The sequence below is a fragment of the Eptesicus fuscus genome, chromosome 20 (genome assembly GCF_027574615.1).
Source record: "Eptesicus fuscus isolate TK198812 chromosome 20, DD_ASM_mEF_20220401, whole genome shotgun sequence".
Classification (NCBI taxonomy): Eukaryota; Metazoa; Chordata; class Mammalia; order Chiroptera; family Vespertilionidae; genus Eptesicus; species Eptesicus fuscus.
In genome coordinates this window covers 17,078,234-17,101,385 of record NC_072492.1, presented here as the reverse complement: position 1 = coordinate 17,101,385, position 23,152 = coordinate 17,078,234, and the positions used below count along the sequence as shown (strand labels likewise).

At 43.8% G+C, this 23,152-nt stretch overlaps 1 protein-coding gene across 2 annotated transcripts in view; it reads left to right on the top strand.

Moving 5' to 3' along the window:
- Positions 1-23,152, top strand: part of VPS53 (VPS53 subunit of GARP complex) — a 155,352-nt gene that overhangs the window by 110,862 nt on the left and 21,338 nt on the right. For both annotated transcript variants that reach the window (XM_054709025.1, XM_008147865.3), the window contains 3 exons: positions 2,190-2,272; positions 3,724-3,802; positions 19,753-19,901. In XM_054709025.1, coding sequence (XP_054565000.1) covers positions 2,190-2,272; positions 3,724-3,802; positions 19,753-19,901 — 311 coding nt within the window. The remainder of the gene's footprint in view (positions 1-2,189; positions 2,273-3,723; positions 3,803-19,752; positions 19,902-23,152) is intronic.

Here is a 23,152-nt window from a genome sequence, read left to right as displayed (position 1 = left end):
TGGAAGGATATCCTCCAGTGAGGATTAACAACAAAAGCCAATAATGTAGCAATATTGGTTCATTAATTGTAACACTTTTACACTTAATATTTGCAGGGGTATTTCATTCATTCATTCATTCATTCATTCATTCAATAGATCTTTATGAAGCAGGTGCTGTGATTGATGTTAATTAACAGTGGTGAACAAAGTAGCCACGTTTCTTTCTGTCATGGAACTTAGAAGTGATGGACGACCCCAGGTAATAGATATGTCACTTCAATTTTGTGGTAAGTGCCAAGAAGGGAACAGGTGTCGCAGTGGTAGTGAGGGAGCTGCCTACAGAAGTAGAGTGGACAAGAAGGGCCTGCCCTGGGGCAGTTGGGTGGGCATCGTCCGGTGCACCAAAAGGTTGCTGCTTTGATTCCCAGTCAGAGCATATGCCCAGGTTGCAGGCTCAGTGCCCAGCAGGGGGTGTGCAGGAGGCAGCTGATCCACTCTCATATCGATGTTTCTCTTTTCCTCTCCCTTCCTCTTCCTCTAAAAATATTTATTTAAAAAAAAAGAGAAGGACCTCTCTGAGGAGTGACATTGAAGCAAAGACCTTAGGGTTGGGAAGGAGACTGCCAAGTGAGAAGCTTGGGCGGGGTGGGGTGGGGGTGCTAGGGAGTGTTTCAGAGAGAGGAAGTAGGAAGTTGGAAGGCCCTGAGGGGGAACAGACTTTGATATTTCCAGAACTTTAACTGGTCAATGTAACTGAAGCCAAGCCAGCAAGGAGGAAAGCTGGATGTGGCAGGAGAGAGAGAGACAGGACCCAAATCAAGGTTAGAAGTTTGGATTCATTTTCAGTGTGGTAGGCAGAGGCTGCTGAAGAGTTTAAGCATTGTAAGCCTGCACCATAATTTGTTTTATCAGTCCCTTGTAAATATACGTGTAGATTGTTTCCAGTTTTTCAATAACAAACAGTGTAAGAATGTGAGCTTTATGAGAACGGAATCTTATTGTTTTGTTCATTGAATAACTCCATTACTCTTTTACAGAGCCTGGTACAAAATGAGCTTTCAGTAAATATTGGTTGAGTTAATGAATGCTGCAAAGAATACTTGCATATCTTTGTACATTGTCCTCTTTATTTCATTAAAGTACTTTTCTAGATCTGAAATTGCTGGCTTAAAGGGTGTGTATATTTAATTTTTTGCTTTTTAAATAAATTGTTTTCCAAAAAGATTACACTAATTCATGCACCCCTAAGAGCATTTTTAAAATTTAAGGCAAAACATTCGTTATTCTTAGTTTGTGTGATAAATAGGTCTGGGAGTGCTAGGTGAATCAGTTTCTGGGATGGTTGGAGATATTTACAATTCCTGGTCAGTTATATTTTTCTTCAAGGCGTTGGGAACATGGCCAAGGTTTTTCTCCTAGGCTGTAGACTGCTAAAGGCAGAGACTCTGCTTCTTTGCTTTGCCTCAGTTTCCCCGACACCTTAACCCAGTGGGTGGTGTGTAGGGGCACTCAGTGAAGACTGTAATACTGATTTTGTTGCCACCCACCACCAGAGGTTTCCAGTGTTGGGGAGTGAGCCTGCAGTGGATGAGTAGTGAGTATCCTAAAAATCAGGGTCTTTTTTTAACTAGTGAAATGGCTCTGGCCAGTGTGGCTCAATTGGTTGAAGTGTTGTCCCATGCACCGAAGGATCGTGGGTTTGATTCTGTCAGGGCACATGCCCGGGTTGCAGGTTCAATCCCCAGTTGGGGAGCATCCAGCATCCAAGAGGCAACCAATCTCTCTCTCTCTCTCTCTCTCTCTCTCTCTCTCTCTCTCTCTCTCTCTCTCTCTCTCTTTCCCTACCTTTCTCTCTAAAATCAATAAAAACATATCCTCACCTGAGGATTAAAGAAAATTAGTGACATAAATTGTCAGAGTGTCATAAGAAACAATTACAACCCAATGCTCACGGGCACAGGTTCTAGAGGAAGTTTATTTCCTGGTCCCACCACTTTTACTGTCTTGGGTAGGTCATTCCTCCATTTCCTCATCTGTAAAATGGGGATAGTAATAGAATCTTCCTCATAGGGTTGTGAGAATGCAATGAGTCAATACATGAAAAGGGCCTGGAATTATGCTTGAATCGTCAGACTCAGTCCATGTTAAGTATTCTTATTATGGTTCTTATTTGGATAATCATTAAGCATGTTTTTCTCTTCTAATAGCTGGAAGAAAAACTCAAAGAAAAAGTTGATGTAAGTCTGACGGAACGAATCAATCTGACTGGAGAAATGGACACATTCAGCACGTATGTACCTCGCACACACTTGCTCATGGCCTGCCCTTCACAAAGCAGCATGTCTCAGGTTGTGGGCTTTAGGTCACTACAGAACCTTAGAGGTTTCCAGGACCTTCTGCTGGATCAGGATCATTCTCCACCAGCCACCAAGAACCATTAGAAGCTGGTGCAACTGCATCCCATTCTGTCTCCTCAGATAGAATCATTTTTAGCTTCTAGGTTTTTATTGTTTCACTATTAGAATAACAAAAAGAAGAAAGCCCCCCTGGGCATCCCTGAAGGAAGGTCAGATCCAAGGCCTCCTATCTGCCCCACTAAATCCACAGAGGGCCAGCCCCACTCCAGTGTTTTAGAATATAAAACAGCGCCCCAGCCGGTTTGGCTCAGGGGATAGAGTGTCGGCCTGCGGACTGAAGGGTCCCAGGTTCTATTCTGATAAAGGGCAGCTACCTCGGTTGCAGGTTCCATCCTTGGCCCTGGTCGGATGCAAGCGAGAGGCAACCAATCAATGTGTCTCTCACATTGATGTTTCTCTTTTTCTGTCTCTCCCCCTCCTTCCACTCTGAAAAAACCAATGGAAAAATATCCTTGGGTGAAGATTAACAAACAAAATAATTTTTAATAGAATATAAAACAGTGATTTTCAACTTTTATCTCCTGGTACACATAAACTAATTACTAAATTTTTGCAGCACACCAAACAATATATATATATATTTTTTGCTGATCTGACAAAAAAGTAGGTATAATTTTGATTCATTTACACCAGAAGTCTATTGTGTTGGCTGTTGTCATTTTTTTTATTTATCAATCTAAGGGAAAAGAGGTCAGTACCCCTGGCTAAATAGTCAGGTATTGTATGTTTTAAAAATCCTTGCAGCACACCAGTGTACTGTGGCACACTGATTGGAAATATCTGGTGTACATTGTAAGCAGCCAGATTTTAGCTGTGTGTGTGTGTGTGTGTGTGTGTGTGTGTGTGTTTGGGTTGGTGGAGTGTCTGTCCAAGAAGTTCAAACTGAAAAGCCTTCTCGAAGTAGGTCTTTCCTGGTGTTTCTTAGCAGTATTTTTGATGTGGTCATTACATGAGTTTAGGATAGGCTGAGCTTTCTCATCACCACTTTTTGAGGAAAAATTAAAGTTTTCTTAAGTCGTTTCCTCTCCTTTGTACTTTTGGAGGTAGGAGTGAAGAGAGATTCCAGGTGCAGCGAATAGAAAGAATTTTGTGTCCTCAGTGAGGACACACCTAAATAAGACCAGGACAGGCAGCAAGAATGAAGAAAGAGCCAAGTGTTCCTCGTTGTCACTAACTCCTTTTTGAAATGAAACTCGAGTGTGCTGAGTTTCTGATGAAATGATGAATCTCATTTTACACGGGCGCCTAAAACATTGGGAAGGGCTGTGTTATTTAAAAGTCCTTTTTGGGAAAGTTCTGACCTACGAATTTGTTTGACTTGCAGTGTCATCTCCAACAGCATCCAGTTGTTGGTTCAGGACCTGGATGCCGCCTGTGACCCGGCCCTGACTGCCATGAGCAAGGTAAGGGTTTGGGAAGTGTTGCTTCCCAGACGTCCGAGGGTGACCCCAGATGGTTTCTGTCAGCTCTTGCCCGGAGCGTCTTCAGGCTCTTCAGTGCTTAGAGCATCGGTCAGGAGGAGAATGGAGGAGCTCGAGGAGTTTCCCAAAGCGCTCAGTTTATCTTGTACCTTCGGTCCATCTCTTGTCCTTCTTAAAAATATATATTTTTATTGATTTCAGAGAGGAAGGGAGAGGGAGAGAGAGAGAGAGGAACTTCAATGATGAGAGCGAATCATTGATCGGCTGCCTCCTGCACGCCCCCTACTGGGGATTGAGCCTGCAACTCGGGCATGTGCCCTTGGCGGGAATCAAACCCGGGACCCTTCAGCCTGCAGGCCAATCCTTTATCCACTGAGTCAAACCAACTAGGGCCATCTCTTGTTCTTTGAGAACAAGACAGGGAGCAGATGGGTTCAGTAAGTCTAAACGAGATGTGAACTTTGGTTAGCGTGTGATACGTGCTGATGAAAACTTTTAAGTGGTCTCACCAAAATGGGTGCTTTTGTTAGTAACTTCTGGCTCATCTTCATTGTTGCCCACTGAGAGGATTTTCTGATTCTTTCTGAGCTCTGGTGCCCATGCAGGATTGTTTGATCGGGCTGTGGACCCCAGTGTTCTATTATCTCAGCAGCCCGTCAGTTAGCTCTCAGCCCTCCGTTGACACCGACCACATGCTGCCTTGTGTTGCTATTTGGCTTTTATGTACCTGTGTCTTTTCTTCCTAAAGGGATATAAATTCCTTAATGCATGGACCATATAGAACAATTGATTAATTGAGTTGGAACAGGCAATTCTTTATTGATTTATAAGCCAAACAACATGAAGCTATCCACTGTAGAACCTTTTACAAATGGGGTCAGCAAACTGCAGCCTGTGGGCCAAATTAGGCCCACTGCCTGTTTTTGTAAATAAAGTTTGTTTGTTTTTGTAATCACAAATAGGATTTTTTATTTGTCACCATTAAGTCTGAATTTTAAACAGATTCTTGAACCGGAGGCTCAAACCCATTAGCTCATTCAACTTCAGCACCTGTCTCCATCCCCAGTAGCTTTTGCAGAACTGCTACCTTCACCGTGAAGCTCCATGAGTTTCCCCAATTCAGACTTGGGCTTCTTCAGCTTTGACTTTTCTAACAAAGACATCATGGAGCAGATTAATGAATTGGCAAGACTTTTCCAATGTTCTCTGGAATCAGTTTATTGACCACTTCTTTCAAGTCATTTGTCTGCACCTCTTCGGTCATGATTTCCATCATCATCTTCCAGATTTGGTGGGCCTGTTCATGCTGAGCACAAGAGGCCTTCCAAATCTGATTCTTGTGCTTTTTAGTAAAACCAACACAGAATAGACGAAGCAAATAACCATCGGTAGTCTTGACATCAACCTGAGCTTCAGTCATGGTCTGCCTTTGTTTTTTATCCTCACCCGAGGATATGTTTTTATTGATTAGAGAGAGAAAGGAATAGGAGAAAGAGAAACATCGATGTGAGAAACATCAATCAGTTGCCTCCCATATGAGCCCTGAACAGGGATTGAACCCACAACCTAGGTATGAGCCCAGACTGGAAATTGAACCCACAACCTTTTGGTACAGGACAATGCTCCAGCCAACTGAGCCACCCAGCCAGGGCTGGTCTGCCGTTTTTTGACATGGAGCACACATTTTGTGTCCATGGTAAGATCATGCCATGGAGATTAGGCAGATTTTTGTCCTGAACATTCTTATATTGATTTTCCTAAATGGAACTGCATCATTTTGCATATCAGGTAGGCTCACTTCAAAAACACAACCCTTGAGACCATTAGATAGAATTTTGTTCCTTGAGTTCTCGTGATGAGGAATATTTTTCCAATATTTCTTTTTTTTTTTTAATTTCTTTATTGATTAAGGTATCACATATTTGTCCTCGTCCCCCCATTTCCATCCCACCCCCCTCCCCACACATGCCCCCACCCCCCTGTTGTCCTTAACCGCTGGTTGGGCTCATATGTCTGCACACAAGTCCTTTGGTTGATCTCTCCCTTTATCCCCACCCTTCCCTACCCTCCCCCCGAGGCCCGACAGTCTGATCCATGCCTCCTTGTTTCTGGGTCTGTTCTTGTTCATCAGTCTATGTTGTCCAATATTTCTTATACCGAACATAGCTGGTGCTTTCTCATCAGACCAATCTTTCTTAGAAAATGGATCGACCTCCCTAGCCAATTTGGCTCAGTGGATAGAGCATCAGCCTCCAGATTGAAGGGTCCCAGGTTCGATTCTGGTCAAGGGCATATACCTCAGTTGCAGGCTCGATCCCCAGCCCTGGTTGGGGCGTGTGCGGGGGGCAACCAGTCGATGTGTCTCACATTGATGTGTCTCTCTCACATCAATGTTTCTCTCTCTTTCTTCCCCCCTCCCTTCCACTCTCTCTAAAACTCAATGGGAAAATATCCTCGGGTGAGGATTAACAGAAAAAGAAAATGGATTAACCACTTTCTTCTTGGCTCCCTTTTTGCCACCTTTTGTAAGTCACTTGTTCTTGCCGATTGCCATGGTGCTGCTCAGAAAGCCGAAAGATGCAAATAAAGTTTTAAATAAAGGTGTACATAAAGTTTTATTGGAACATAGCCATACTCATCTATCTATACAGGGTGGGCCAAAATTAGGTTTACAGTTGTCTGTATGGAAAAAATACAGTAATTAATAAATAATAATATAAGAATAAAGTCTGGGGGTGGGTCACAAGAGATCAACCAAAGAACTTGTATGCATATACGTATGACCCAAGGCCTGGGGTGCGGGGTGGGGGATGGGCTAGAAAGGGTCAGAGGGAGAAGAATAAACTCTGTGTTTCACATATTCACAACTGCAAACCTACTTTTGCCCCACCCTGTATATTGTCTGTGGCTGCTTTTTGGCTACAAGGGCAGAATTAAGTAATTGCAACTGAGACCATATGGCTCGCAAAGCCTAAAATATTTACAATCTGGCCCTTTAGAGAAAAAGTTTGCCAATGCCTATTTTAGTCTTAGACTCTTGTAGCATTCTTACAAATTCTGGAGAAAGAACTTCTCTGGGGTATACTGGCCAGTAGCAGACCAAGCACAGTGGAAAGAACACTGGCTTTGGAGTCAGACAGGCCTAACTCCCCTCATTTTTCCTCAGCGGGTGTTGAGCAAATGACTTAACCTCTCGGGGCCCAAGTTACCTTCTCTGTATGTGAAGTCAGGCATCTGCTTCCAGGACTGTGAGGATGGGGCACAAAGAGAGTGACTGACCCGGTGCCAGTAGATGCTAGTCCTCTCTCCTCTTGTCAGGAGGAGTGGCTGTGTCATGAGGTTTTGTTAGCAGACATTTGGTCTGAATTTGGTTTTGTAGTAGATTGTAAATATTTAACAAAAATAGGATTAAACCCGAAGCTTAGGCTTCAGGGTTTTATGAAGCTAAGTGGGGAGTCCTGAAAAGCTGATGTCACAGCTTTTCTATTCAAAAGGTGGATTCTGTCGCCAATCCTGGCGATGTGCATTTCCAGTATTCTCAATGTTTACAAGCAGAAAACTCTGAGCAGGCAGGTCGAGGCTCACCCATTTTCTTAAAAGAACATGGCTCTGAAGATCCATTTTGTGGCTTCATCCCTGGCTGCTGGTGAACACTCACTGTATCCTGAGCATGATCCGTTCCAGCTGCCATCTCTCCTGAACTGCCACACACTGTAGATCGGAATGCAGCTGGTGAAAGAATTTTTACATTTTCCAAAGAAGAGGAGATTTTTTTTTCTTTTAGTAAAACAACAGTTGTAGGGGATTTAACACTCCAGGTGTTGCTTATATGAACTGTCAGTTCACTAGGTGGGTTTCCCTCAAGCCCCCAGCCCCTAGCCCTACTGCTCATTTCTCCCCCAGACCCACACCAGCAAACACTAACAGAGACCATACCTCCCGAATCCTTTGTTTATATCATAGGAAAACCACAGGCTTGGGAACGCAGCGGCTGGGAGGCTATGGCTCTTTGTCTGAGTCTTCTGGAGTTCCAGCAAAATGAAATCCATGTGATGAAAATGACTAGATATAAACAAGCCAAGTGGTCACAGGGTGATTCAACATACACTGTCTGTTATTGGTGCCTGCATCCTGTTTTGTGTAGTTTCTTCTAGGATTTTAAAAAACTTTTGTTTTGTAATCATGCTCATTACTGTTTCTGATTCCATCATTTTTGCTGCTAATTGAACAGTTCAAATCAGACTCTACCCAGCACGGTGCTGGGAGTTGCAAGGCTGGGAAGGATATAGATCTTATCTCAAGGTTCTTAGATTTCAGAAGATGTGGGGCAAGACATGTGCTCACATCCTTCTCATGAGAGGGATGCCCAGATAACTGCAATATAGTACCATAAAAAAATCAGTACCCTAAGAAAAGTACAAAATATTCCCTCTTTCAAAGAGGGGAGAGTTTATATCCCGATGGGGAGATGAGAAGAGCCTTTGTAAGGAAGTGGCATTTGAAATAGACCATGAAGGATGGTGCAGTTTTGAACTAACTTGTGATTAGGAGAGCATTCCGAACAGGGTGACAGTATGAACAAAGGTTTGTAAAGTGAGGAAAGATCAGAACTTTGTCAAAATTGCCATTCTCGTTACACACCTTTGGAATTCCACAGGATACTCTGTACTTGCACTTACAAGGGAAACAGGGCTGCCCTCAAGAAGTTTATATTCGGGGGGCGGGGCGGGGGAGGGCTTTGAATAACGGGTGCTGTAAATAAATGTACTTCATAAGCCCTGGCTGGGTAGCTCAGTTGGTTCGAGCATTGTCCCAATATGCCAAGGTTGCGGGTTTGATCCCAGTCAGGGTACATACAAGAAACAACCAATGAATGCATAAATAAGTGGAACAACAAATTGATGTTTCTCTTAAATCAATTTAAAAAATTTTTTTAAGTTTTAAAATATGTATTTTATAAATGATATGAAAGTGAGTGTTGAGCTTACCAAAGTAGAGTGGAGGTGTTGGATGATACTGAGTTTGACAAAATGGATTGAGCCAGATAATTTAGTTACGTCCTTCTCCTGGGAGGACACCTGATTCTCATTGAAGGCACCCTGTGACCTCCTCATTGGTTAGCATGTAGGGCTTTCATCATTTGTCCCTGCACTACTTTGTTCGTTCGGCAACTCCTGTGCATATACCTAAATACAGTCTCCAGGCCACTTTCACTTCCCTGAATGCATTACTCTTTTGTGGTTTCCATGCCTTTTCTCATTCTATTCTTTCTAGAATTCTCTTCCCACTGTTGTCTGCCTAGTGAGCACATCCTTTAAGAAATGTCTGCCCCCTCTTTAAAAATTGAGGTAAAATCCATCCTTTGAAAGTGTATAATTCAGTGTTCACAGGGCCATCCATCCACCACCACTGTCTAATTCCAGAATGTCTGCTACACCAAAAGGAAACCCTATTCTATTAGCAGTCACTCCCTGTTTCCCTGACAATCACTAATCTACTTTCTGTCTCTATGGATTTGCCTTTTCTGGACATTTCACATAAATGGAGTCGTACAATATGTGGCTTTTGTGACTGGCTTCCTTCACTTAGTCTAATGTTTTCAGTGTTCATTCATGGAATAGCATGTATCAGTACTTGGTACCTTTTTATGGCTGAATAATATTCCACTGTATGTTTATACCACATTTGGTGTATCCATTCATCAGTCACTGAACATTTGGGTGTGTCCACATTTTAATTATTATGAGTAATGCTATGAATATTCATGTATGAGTTTTTGTGTGAATATATGTTTCCAGTTCTCTTGCATATATTATACCTAAGAGTGAAACTGCTGGGTCATGTGATGGCTCTGTTTAACATTTGGAGGTATTGCCAAAGTGATTGCACCATTTTGCATTCCTACCAGCAGTGTATGAGGGCTCTCAGTTTTCCATAACCTCACCAACACTATTTTTTTTAATTATAGCCATTATAATAGTGAATTGGTGTCTCATTGTGGTTTCAATATGCATTTACATTTTCCTGATGACTAAGATGTTGAGCATCTTTTCATGTACTTATTGGCCATTTGGTATATCTTCTTTGAAGAAATGTCTATTCAAATCCTTTGCCCATTTTTCTCCCTTTTTTTCCTGTTTTTCTTTAACATGTTCTGGGATACTTTTCTAATTGAGCTTTTTCCTCCAGTGGAGAGGGTGGGAGGAAGTGAAGCAGGGGAAGTGCCTCCTGACACCTTACCAATGCCAGGAGCCCAAAACCTGGGTGCCCTAGAGGCCAAGAAGGGAGAGATGGTCAAGGGGATGTGCAGATGGCTATAGGGTGCAGAGGGAGGTTTCTAGGAACTAGTGAGAGCTGGATACACACCCTGCAGCAGCACATTGCCATTTATGGCTGCCCCGGCTGATTGTGGCCTGATACACAGCACGGAAGTGGGGTAGGAGGGGAGGAAGGAAGAGAGAAACAGAGAGGGAGAGAGACAGAGACAGAGACAGAAGGAGGAAGGGAGAGAGAAACAGAGACAGAGACAGGGACATAGCAGATGTAAGAGGTACTGAAAGAGAAGGGGGGAGAGAAGGATAAAGATAGAGAGATAGAAATACTTTGCCCATTTTTAAATTAGGTGGTTTGCTATTGTTGAGTTGTAAAAATTCTTTTTTCTAGTCTGAGACTAGACCACTAATTGAAATATGATTTGCAAATATGTTCTTTTTTTCTATGGCTTGTCTTTTTACTTTCTTGTTCATGACCTTTGAAGCACTAAAGTTTTTCATTTTGACAAAGTCCAATTTATCTATTTTTTTCTTTTGATACTTGTGCTTCTGGTGCCATATCTAAGACACCATTGCCTAATCCAAAATGACATTTTATTCTAAGCATTTTATAGTTTTAGCTCTTACATTTAGGCCTTCTGTTCACTTTGAGTTAATTTTGTATATGGTGTGAGGCAAGGATTTAACATCATTCTTTTGCATGTATACATCTGGCTTTCCCAGTACCATTTGTTGAAAAGACTTTTCTTTATCCTTTTGACACTCCTGTTGAAAATCAGTTGACCATAGATATATGAGTTTACTTCTGGACAGTTAGGTCTATCCCTTAGATCTATATGTCTGTCCTTAGGCCAGTGCCATACTGTTTTGTTACTGTAGCTTTGTAGAAAGCTTTGAAATCAGAAGTATGAGTCCTTCACATTTGTTTCTTCTCGAGATTGTTTTAGCTGTTTTAAATCTCTTGCAGTGTCACCATGTTTTGTCTTACCAGAGTGTCTTTCTCCCTCAAGACACCACAATATATAGACTACCTCTCTATTTTGTGATACAATTGTTTTTCCATTTCCGCCTCTCCTATTAAGCTTTGAACAACTTGAAGCTTATTCCATTTTGGGTCTACATAGCATAGCATAGTCCTTGCTTAACAGTAGTACAGTAAGTCCTCACTTAATGTTGCTACTTTAAATGAAAGTAATAATGAAACCAATTTTACCATAAGCTAATTGATATTAACAAGAGTTACGTTCCTACCGCATTTTAACAAAACGACACCGAATGACACAATGTTATTCGAGGACTTGCTGTACTCCCTGAATGACTTTGAAGCTGAAGAAGGCAGGAAGAAGAAAGAACTACTAGTAAAGTTTGTAGACATCCATTTGACCAAAGAATGGCGACAACAAAAAAGATGGGTAACTGTACTGACCAGATTGAGCTGTGTGGAGCTGGTAGACTAGAGCAGGAGACTTGAGTGTCTTATAGGAAGTGGCATCTAGCGCTGACAGAAGAAAGGTCAGAATTAGGAAATGCCCACACCCACCTGTTAGCTCCCCCAGGTGTGGGCAAGAGCCCTGCTGCTGGAAAAGGAGAGGAAAACACAGAGGGGCAAAGTTTAGTAGAAAACATACGTACAAACGGCCTTCCTGTAAGCAGGCCAGGCCCATGTGGAAGAAGTGAAATATGAGAGTTTAGTGGTTTCTCTGAAACTGTAACTTTGAGATTATAGTAGTGTTGCTGAAAAGTGATGTGAAAATTACCTTTCAGACCACTTTTCCCTCCCATATTGCATTATTTTCTTAGATGAGCTCTGTGAGATGAGAAGTTAAGTCACTTGTCCATGATCTCTTAGCCAGCAGGTGGCAGAACCAGGATTCAACTCAGGTCTCTGCAGCATTGTACCATATTCATACATACAGAATCGGAGTAAGTCATTTTGGAATATGTGGAAACTGAGGCAAGGCAGCTTAAGTGATTTGCTTAAAAGTGGAGGAGCAGTAAGTCAGTGTGTGCCCAGTACTACTAAGTTCACAGGAGTGTTCATGCTTCCTTGATTATGAGCTCTTCAAGCATTCCCAAGCATCCTGGTAGATATTTGTTTTCAGCTTTTCTTGGTCTGACACCATGACTTTCCTACAGGGAAGAAAACAGGTTGAGCAGCCAACCCAAGTATTCCAGTCTGCTTTGTATATTTCTCCCTGAAGATTAATGAGTAATTATCATCTGGTGTGTTTATTTGTTGTTGTTTTTTTTTTCATAATATACCCAAAGCCATAAAGCTTTATAATAATGAAGCAAGAAATAAAATCAACTCTCATGATTCTTGAAAAGGGGAGTTGTTTGAAGTGTTTTGGTGGAAATAGGAAGAGTTCTGTTTTTTAAATGTAAATTCTATAAATTTTTAGAAATGAATATGACTAAACTAGAGGCCTGGTGCACAAAATTCGTGCATTGGGGGTGGGGAAAGAGAGACCCCTCAGCACAGCCTGGGCCCTCTCGCAGTCCGGGAGCCTTTTGGGATGTCTGACTGATGGCTTAGGTGCACTCCCCACAACAGTTGGACATCCTTAGCGCTGTCGCGGAGGCGAGAGAGGCTCCCGCCACTGCCACTGCACTTGCCAGCTGTGAGTCTGGCTTCTGGCTGAGTGGCACTCCCCCTGTGGGAGCACACTGACCACCAGGGGGCAGGTCCTGCATTGAGCATCTGCCCCTGGTGGTCAGTGTGCATCATAGTGACCAGTAGTTCCGCTATTTGGTCGATTTGCATATTAGCCTTTTATGATATAGGATATGGCCTTACAGGTAGGATTTTTTTTTTTTTTTTAATTTATGGCTTTCTTTAAAGCAGGTGTGGGGAACATTCAGCCTGTGGGCCACATAAGGCCCACGAAATCATTTGGTCTGGCCCTGCCAAGGCATTAGGGGTGAGTTCATTAGACGTTTGACCAAATGTAGCAGGCTAATTTTTAAGTTGGTAATTTTGTATGGCCTGAGAAAGATGTTATAAATATCCAAATGGCCCTTGGCATAAAAATGGTTCCCCATCCCTGCTTTAAAGGGACTGTTGGGCCCCTCACTATGTCCTTTTTCCTAGGGCTATACACATCATTGGTTGAAAGAATCTAGTCTCTAAAATCAAACACACTTAGCTTTTTGCTCATTAGTGGTAGTTTTAGAAAAAAACAGAAAGAAGAAACTGAACAAATTAAATATTCTTACAGTCTAGCATGTAATTTCTATTAGATTTCAAGATTGTGAACATGTACTAATTTAGAAGGTGGTGTTACTATCCCCCAAAGACATTCTGAAATAGCTAGAACAGTCCTCAAATCTGTTCTTTTTTTCCTCGGTTATTAAAATGTAGATCTATTTCAGGAGGCCCACAGAACCGCATGGTTAAGAAATCCTCCAGTTCACTTTCCACCCTCAATCAGGCATACCTCCCCTTTTCACAGGAAAGATCATTTTCATTATAACCAAAGCAAGTCACTTTCATTATAGAAAATACAGATTTTTAAAAAGAAGAAAATTTAAATCACCCATAATTCCAATTAGTGGATATATTTCAGTCTTTTTTACGAATATATATTTTTAAATAAGTTCATACGGTACATACTGTTTTATGACCTGATTTTCTCATTCAACAGGTCTTAATAGTTTTCTGTGTCATTTAATCTAGAACTGCAATATTATTGCATAGTATTCCATAGTACAGAGTATTTATTTTTTAAACTGTAGCAATAGTTAACATTTGCTATGAAGTTAAGAACATTTCATGCATTATCTTTCAATAATTCTGGATTTTAGATATTATTATTATTCCAATTTTATAGCTGAGAAAACTGAGGCTCAGAGAGGTTAGGTTAACTTGCAAAGACACACTTAGCAGGTTGCACAGACTATAACTCATGACTGGCGGACTTTGAATTTCCTCATTTTAAGTACTGTAATCTACTCCTTCCCTTAAAATGTATGTAATTAGCTTACTTTTGATAGGTTTTTAAGTTATTTTCAATTTTTCACATTTATAAACAGTCAGGCAATGGACAACCTTGTGTATATGTATGTGTGTATATTTTTTCCTAAACATTAATAATTATTAACATCAGATTAATTCCCTTAAAGAGAATTGTATAAATCAAAGCTATGTAAAATGCTAAGAATTTTTGATAGGTGTTTTCAGATTGCTTTTAAGAATTCACCTTTCGCCCTAACCGGTTTGGCTCAGTGGATAGAGCATGGGCCTATGGACTGAAGGGTCCCAGGTTCGATTTCGGTCAAGGGCATGTACCTTAGTTGCGGGCACATCCCCAGTAGGGGGTGTGCAGGAGGCAGCTGATGGATTTTTCTCTCTCATTGATGTTTCTAACTCTGTATCCCTCTCCCTTCCTCTGTAAAAAATCAATAAAATACATTTTTTTAAAAATTCACCTTTCCATTGGCCCAGCAGGAGTGGAAAAAAGAAATATATATAGCCCAGCCAGTGTGGCTCAGTGGTTGAGCATCGACCTATGAACCAGGAGGTCATGGTTCGATTCCCAGGCAGGGCACATGCCCGAGTTGTGGGCTTGATCTCCAGTGTGGGGTGTGCAGGAGGCAGCCAGTCTCTCTCCCTCTCCTTTCTTCTCTGAGATCAGTTAAAATATATATATATATCCTAGAGGCCCGATGCATGAAGTTCGTGCAAGGGGCTCAGCTCCCGCTGCTGTGTCAGCTGCCTCGGCCCCTCCACCCCCCCCCCCCGCCCCCGCGGCTTCATCTGGAAGGACATCCTGTCTAATTAGCATATTATGCTTTTATTATTTTATATATGCATATATATATATACACACACATACACACACATACATATACATATATGTATGTATGTATATATGTGTGTTTTACATATACATGTGTATATATGTCCATTTTCTGGGTCTTGATTTTTCCCTTGGAGCATGACCAAAGAGGTAAGAGAGTCCTTTCTCATCCTCTGCACCACCATCACCACTTGCACATCATCTACATGTGTACAACCTCCTGCTACATGTAGATTTTGCTTGCTCCAGGTCCTTCAGCTAATGCCAAGTTCATTTAGGGTGGTCACACTTTTTTTGGAAACCAACATGGTAAAATTGAAAGAACATGGCCTTTGGAGATAGATGAACCAATTTCTAATCTCAGCCCTGCTAACTTCTCAGTTATGTTTAATTAGGCAAGTCATTTATTATCCTCTAGCCTATCTTATCATCTATAAAGTAGGAGTAATACCTCCTTCACTGCATTATTATAAGCAATAAGTTCATGTGAAAATGGCAATCATGATGCTTGGTATGTAACAGGTGGTCGAAAATATTCCTTCTCCCTTTTTTATTTCCCATACTAGAGGCCTGGTGCACGAAATTCGTGCACTCAGGGGAGGGGTGTCCCTCAGCCTGGCCTGTGCCCTCTCACAGTCTAGGAGCCTTCGGGGGATGTCTGACTGCCGTGGAGGTGGGAGAGGCTCCCGCCTCCACCACTGTGCTCGCCAGCCATGAGCCAGGCTTCTGGCTGAGCGGTGCTCCCGCTGTGGGAGTGCACTGACTGCCATGGGGCAGCTCCTGCGTTGAGCGTCTGCCCCCTGGTGGTCAGTGCACATTATAGCGACCAGTTGTTCTGGTCGATTTGCATATTACGCTTTTATTATATAGGGTAGTATTTGGTCTGCTGTCCATGCAAAAGATACTTATAAATATAGCAGATGCTTGTTGTATGCGTAAGAGTAACCCAGACAAGCACGAAAGTGTGTGTGTGTGTGTGTGTGTGTGTGTGTGTGTGTGCGCGCGCGCGCGCATGTGTGTTTGTGTGTGTGTGTGTGCTTGGGGTCAGTGTCTAAACTCTTAACACTAGATTCCTGTTGCCTGAAATGTTCCCATAATCCAAATGTCTGAGTCTGTGCTCTGTATGTCTCTAGTCCCATGATCAAAATGATTAGGTGGAAACTTGAATTTTCAGTTGAGTAATATTTGAGGAGACCTCTTAGTTGAGGAGACCTCTTTCCAAGCTTCATATAGCCATAGAGAAAGCAAAACTTCACGGTAAGCTAGTTGGGAGCTCTGTTCTCTAATGAGTGGATTGGTCAGAATTCTCTGCTACCATAGGCTCTTAATAGGAAGTGATTATCTCCCCAACCTTCCTGTGACAACCTGTGAAGTGCCAAGCAAAGCGACCTGCACACAGTAGGTCTAATGCAGGTGTCTTGGGACATTCAAGTTACAACCCAAAACCTAAGCCTTCCAGGCTGAATGATGGTAAGCATTAACCATCTGAGGCAATGACTAGACCGAATCACTGCTAACTATATCTTGCAATCTATACTAATAAAAGGGTAATATGCTAATTAGATGGGGAGACCAGACATCTTCCTACCATCCAACTTCCTTCCAGACAAAGCCACGGTGGTGGGGGCCGAGGCAGAGCTGGTTATGGGTGATCAGGCCAGCAGGGGAGGGCAGTTGGGGGCCAGGAGGATGGCTGGGGAGGGCAGTTGGGGGCCATCAGGCCGGCAAGGGAGCAGTTAGGCGGCGATCAAGCCAGTAGGCAGGCAAGTTGTTAGGAGCCAGCGGTCCCGGATTGCGAGAGGGATATCTGACTGCAGGGATGGGGCCTAAACCGGCAGTCGGACATCCCCCGAGGGGTCCCAGATTGGAGAGGGTGCAGGCCGGGCTGAGGGACCCCCCCCCATGCACGAATTTTGTGCACCAGACCTCTAGTTTAAAAATAAAATAGAAAACGTGATGTTAACTTTCTTTGTTCTCCAGTACTTTAGGGTGTTTCAGTACTTCATTAAACTGATTTAAACTTAAAATCATGAATCCACTTGACTTTTGCTAATACTTCTGTTAACTTGACCAGTGGCATCATAACTGACTAAAGTATTAAAGCAAATTAGATCTTTTCACATGTATTCTAAATGCAGACACTGACATGGCCAGTGGTGATCAAGAGAAGTTAGTTCGCCCTGGCCAGTGTGGCTCGGTTGAGCATCATCATCCTGTCACACATTTGATCCCTGGTTAGGGCAACATACCCACGTTGCGGGTTTGATCCCTGGTCGGGGTGGGTATGGGAAGCAACTGATGAATGTGTTTTTTTTTCTCTCTCTCTCTCCCTCTCCTTTCCTTTCTCTCTAAAATCAATAAAGACATATTTTTTAAAAGATTTTTAAAAAGGGAGAAGTTAGTTCACCAGCAGGAACTTGAAGTCCCACATCCCATGTCCCCTGTTCCATCTTGCTTCAGAGTTGCTTTGAAACCAATGACAGGGCATGTCACCACCTTCGTTTGTGGTCTTCTATTCACGGAGAACCGTAATGTTTAGACAATTGTTTATTCACTTTTTGAGATGTTGAAATATAAAATGCTGCCAACTTGGAAAACAGTAGTCATTACTGTGGAAGCGCTTCATGCCGATCGGAGGGTATCAGGCTCCTTTCAGTTACCGTGTTTACGTCAGCGTTCTGCTCTCTGTGTTGCTGCAGAGCTGGGGAAACGAGGTGAAGGTAGACATGGACAGTTCCTGTCAGTTGTGGCCTCGCTCCCTGAGCTCATTTAGTCACCTGGGATGCCGTTGTTTGGATGGGTCGAATCTCTAACATCAGATGGAAAAGGAAGCCTCTTGAATAAGATCAAAGAGAATGAGGGAAACATTACACATAACCAATGCATGAAAATATAAAGTCAGTTCATACTAGACTTTCCGTTCTTTCTCCAGTGTTTGTTTCTAATTTTTCCCCAGTAAAAAATTAGAGACCTTTTATATCCGGAGCCTCTCTGTGAAAACTTGCTCAAGACTTCTTGTCTCTGGGCCTTGGTTTTCTTACCTGTAAAGCGAAGGTGGAGGTTCCTTCCTGCTTTTTTGTGGTTCTTTGTTTATACATAGCTGAAGCTTTTAGAAGGTAAATATCTGCTGATTTAAGGAAACATTAAGACAAAACATAAAGTCACTTGAGCTTTGTGTACAGTATGCTTCCTTTAAACAGTTTCTCTCCGTGTTGGATTTTTCCTCTCCCCAAGAGCTCTATAAAAACAGTGCTTTCTTGCCAGAGACATCAAGGCCTCAGAACTACTGCCCTCCTTCTATGAACATATTATATGGTTAGCGTTTGGCTTAGGATGTTTTTCACAGACAGCCCCGCGCCATTCCGAGAGGCTGACTCAGCAGAGTTCCTCCAGCCCATTCCCCGTGTCGCCGGGATCGGAGGCGATGCTGCCTCTCCTCTCCTGTGCGGACCCCCGGGAAGCGGCACTGCAGCATGGCTTCCTTCTCCATTTTATCCATTTAAAATATGTATACATCTGGGTATATATTCTTATTATTATTTCAGAGAGGAAGAAGGAGAGAGAGATAGGAACATCAGTGATGAGAGAGAACCATTGGTTGGCTCCTCCTGCGCCACCCCTAGGGGGATCGAGCCCGCAACCCGGGCTTGTGCTCTTGATCGGAATCCAACCCAGGACCCTTCAGTCGGCCGGCCAGCACTCTATCCACTGAGCCAGACCAGCTGGCGCTCTTTCTCCATTTTATTGTAGATGCTTTCCCGGCTTCTCCTCAGGTTGTTGGAGCTTGAGCAAAGCAAGTCTCATTTTTGTCCACAGCCTGATTAGAACCCACATCAGTCCTCTCAGTGCTGCTCCTCTCTCCCGCCCCTGCCATCCACACAGTCCCTGGGCCTCTTCCCTGCCCTGTTCCCCTGTCACTGTCTTACCCTCTGACCTGCTCTCAGGTTTGCCAGAGAGCCTCTCTCCTTTTCTTTGATTGCAATCCCAGCATAACCCCAAAGGTTTTAGGAGTAAGAATCTGGATGTTTTATTGTGGAAAATGTCAATAATATACAGTAGTAGAGAAGACTATATTGAACCTCGTGTACCCATCACTCAGCTTCACCAATCTTGTTTCATCTTCTCCTTCCAACCCCAGGTTATTTGGAAGCAATCCTCACATCACATACCATTTCTGGTTTCCTTTTTTTAAAAACTCCTCCTGTCCGACTGGTGTCGCTCAGTTGGTTGAGCATCATCCCATGCACCGAAAGGTGGTGGGTTTGATTTTCAGTCAGGGTGATACCAGATTGTGGGTTTGATCCCCATTTGGGGTGCATATGGGAGGCAACCAATCGATGTGATGTTTCTCTCTCTCCCTTTCGATAAAGTTAATTTTAAGAACTCCTCCCAGTTTGCTTGAGAGAAAGGCAAAGTTAACTCTCATCCAGGTTCCATTTCATGTAGCCCAGCACCTTTCCGGTCTCCCCGGCCACCGGTCTGCTCAGAGGTGGATGTGCCTCCCCTCCCCTCCCACAGTCCCTGCTGGTGGAACAGCTGACAGAAGAATAGGACTCAGGCCACCTGCCTGGTACGGGTTTCTGGCCGCTTAGATGGGAAGGGAGGCTGCTTCAAGCATGAGGGGCACAGGGATGGAAAAGATGCCTGAGTCACACCTCGCTGTCAAAGATATAGTGGGCGCACTTGTTTTGATTCACAGTCAGCCACTACCAACTGGGTAAGACCTGTTCCCCAAAACCAAATGGCAGCCGTGATAGCAAGCTGTGGCCTCATTTCCACTCCCCGGGCCCCTTCCCTGGGAGCAGGTAAGGCTGTCCTGTGAGGCATCTAAAGGCTTGTCCCGTCCTGTCTCTGTTTTCAGATGCAGTGGCAGAACGTGGAGCACGTTGGTGACCAGAGCCCCTATGTCACCTCTGTCATTCTTCACATTAAGCAGAACGTGCCCATCATCCGTGACAACCTGGCTTCAACACGGAAATACTTCACTCAGTTCTGCATTAAATTTGCAAAGTAAGTCCTGGAGCATTCTCATCACTGGGTTATTTGGGGCCATTGCTCATGATCCAGGTGTCCCCACCTCCAGCTAGGGCTTATTCTGGTTGCGGCAGGCAAACTAATTGTTTTGTACCCAAAAGAAACATAATAATAAATCCACTGAAGTAACAGCAATGCCATCACCAACTACGTCAAGGCAAACAGAAATGTGATGAGGGGATCCTGTATGTGGACATAACTGTGTCCCCACCCCCCGGTTTGAATATTAAAATTCTTTTTCAGTGATTTCATATATATATTTTGTCTCTCCAACAAAATTATAAGCTTTTTAAGGGTAGGAACCATGAGTTCTGTTCCTTTTGAGTCTTCTCTTCCTCCTTCCTCATAGTAGCTATTTCCATTTGGGCTCCAGAATTTATCCACTTGTGGATGTCTTTGAGTCCAGGGAAGGTACTAGAAATTAGGACGGGAGAGTCAGGAAGCAAGCACTGAGCTTGTCTTCCTACCACATCCTGGGGTGCAGCCGTTTCTGGCTTGGTGTGTTGAAGCAGGGAAATGTTTTAGTCAGCATCTGGCTGTAGCGCTGTTTCCCCCGAGACCAGATAACGTAGAGGGTCAGTGCCTCCTCTGACCAAGTATCGAACAAGCACTTTGGCAAACCTCTCAGGAAAGGGCTTCAGGAAGGTCAGCCCAGTCCAAGCTACTGTATTTGGGCTGTTCTCATCCAGGTCCCAAAGGATGACTTAGGACTCCAAGTTTCTGTCCTCCCCACATATCTCCCTGTTTGTATTCAATTAAGGCTTTTCTTCTCCCTCACAAATAAATCCCTGAGGAACAACAATTATGGAGTGGTTATGGCGTCAGCTTCAGTTCCCAGTTTGTCAAGAAAAGATCGAGTGGCCTCTCCAGGGAGGCGTTAATGTTTGCAGGATGGCGATGGACCGGGATTGACATTCCCTTCGCTCTCTGGGTGCTCATTAGTGTGTGTTGAAAGTATGGCTGATAAATCACATGGTGACACTCCCCGTAGCCCCTGGTAGAAACAGTATATCTGTGAAAATTTACTGCGGCCAGAAATCTCCAGTGTGGTCGCACGGGGGTCTGATTGAGCTCACGTTGAGTGCATTTACTCGGCTGGCCCCGACACCAGCCTCACATTCTCTCAGAGCCCCTCCATTTTATTACTAAGCCCATACTGGGTGAGCTGGGAATAGGATGCCCATCTCTCACATCTGGAAAAGTTTAACCTGTGATCTAGAAAATGGCTTTCTGATTTAATCCATGGTACCTTCTCATCCTTCTAGAATCCCAGTAGAAGACTAGAAACCTCAGAGGTGGGGGTGTCCCCAGCCAAGAGCAATAGCTGCCACCCCCGCACCCCCCCCCCCCCCAGGGGATGGAGAAGCGCTTAGCAGTTACCAACCCCTCGCTGGGACTTTTCCTAAAAAAATATGTCCCTGGTCTCCCTATTTTCCTCACCCAACCCAGTAGACTAGCAGACACAGCCAGTTCAAGGGCACAGCCAAAGCCTGCTCTAGTGTAAAGTGACATAGGTTATAAACTCTGTACCACTGCAACTAGTCATGAATTCAGTCTCACTTTCTTATTTGGCCTGGCTCTGGTTTGAAGAATCCCTTCTAAATAGTCCCTGTTCTCTCTCCTGATCAGCCATCTCTGGAGTTTAAGTTTCTTTAACTTCCTTTCCTGTCCCACCAATGCAAAGCCATGATATTTTCTTTTGCCTCTATTTGGTCTCTGCAGCCACAGCCTTTCCTGGTTAGACATCAGGATCACACCCCTGAGTCCTAGCTGGTTTGGCTCAGTGGATAGAGCATTGGCCTGTGGACTGAAAGGGTCCCAGATTCGATTCTGGTCAAGGGCACATGCCTGGGTTGCGGACTTGATCCCCAGTAGAGGGCATGCAGGAGGCAGCCAATCAATGATTCTCATCATTGATGTTTCTATCACTTTCTCCCTCTCCCTTCCTCTGAAATCAATAAAAATGTATTGTTAAAAAAAAGAAGAAAAAAATAAAGATCACCCCGATTGAAACTACTAAGTGACTTCTTGTCCGCTAAGCTGATTCTCCTCTGTTCAGTAATGGAGATAATAAGACAGATCTCTTTATAGTCATTGGGAGGATGAAATGAGAAGTCAGGTGTAAACTTCCTGATAGAGTGCTAGTACCAGCTGACATTCAAAAAGTGCTAGCCGCTGTCGTTACTATTTAGTATTTATTCAACATGCATTCAGTTGAGTACCTGCTGTGACTCAGACACAGAATGAAGTGCTTTGATTTAACAGACGTCGTCCCTATTTTCATTTGCCTTACGGTCAAGTAGAGGGAAACAGACATGTGAGCAAATAAGTATAATGAAGTAGGTTAGACGTTAGATGAGAGGTCTGTGGACTCTGTAGATGTGGTAGAAAGAATACTGTGACTGAGGAAAGGCTTTATAGAAGACATGTCCTTGCGCAGCGTCCAAGAGACCTATGTGCACTGACCCACAAGGCCGTGGAGAAGAGCGTTCCAGGCAGCGGGAGTGGTGTAAGCAACGGCACAGAGGCATTAAGTAGCCCACAGAACTATGGGATCTGCAAGTAGTTCAGCCAGTTGAAGCGTAGGGTGCTTAGCATGATGAGGCTGGAGACAGAGTCTAGACAACCAGGAAGGCCTTGTCTGCAGCCCTACAAGAGTTTTCATCAGAGAGAGGTCTTGATCATATTTGCATTTTAAATAAATCCCTTTGGCAGGGGATGGATTAGGAAGGATGTGGCTGAAGGCTGGGAGACCAGTTAGGAAACAGTGGAAAGACTCCAGTGAGAAAGGGCAGCAGCCGTGGGAGTGGTCGGAGGGGTGGATGTGGGAGTTCAGGGAAGAGCTGGTAGCTGATTGGATATTGGGGTTGAGGGCAGGGGAGCTGTCTCCGTAGCTCTCGGTTTCTGACTTGGGTGAGTAGGTAGATGAGATCCAGTCTGCTGAGCCTGGATTCTGGGGCGGGGCTGCGTTGTGGATGTGCTGGGTTGAGGTGTCGCTGGGCCATTCCAGTGGGATGTCCGGTAAGTCATTAGATACTAGAGTGGACACAAGTGTACAGGCAAAGATGTAGAGAGGTCAGAGAGGAAGGAAGTCACAAGTCTGAGAGCAGCATCTGAAGAGTGAGAAGAGAGGTGCTAGCCAGCCTTTGTCTTGACCTGCAAATCCTGCTTTGTTGCCATTGGGCCTCCTTTGGTCATGGGCCCTCGGACACCTCCAGCTCTGTCCC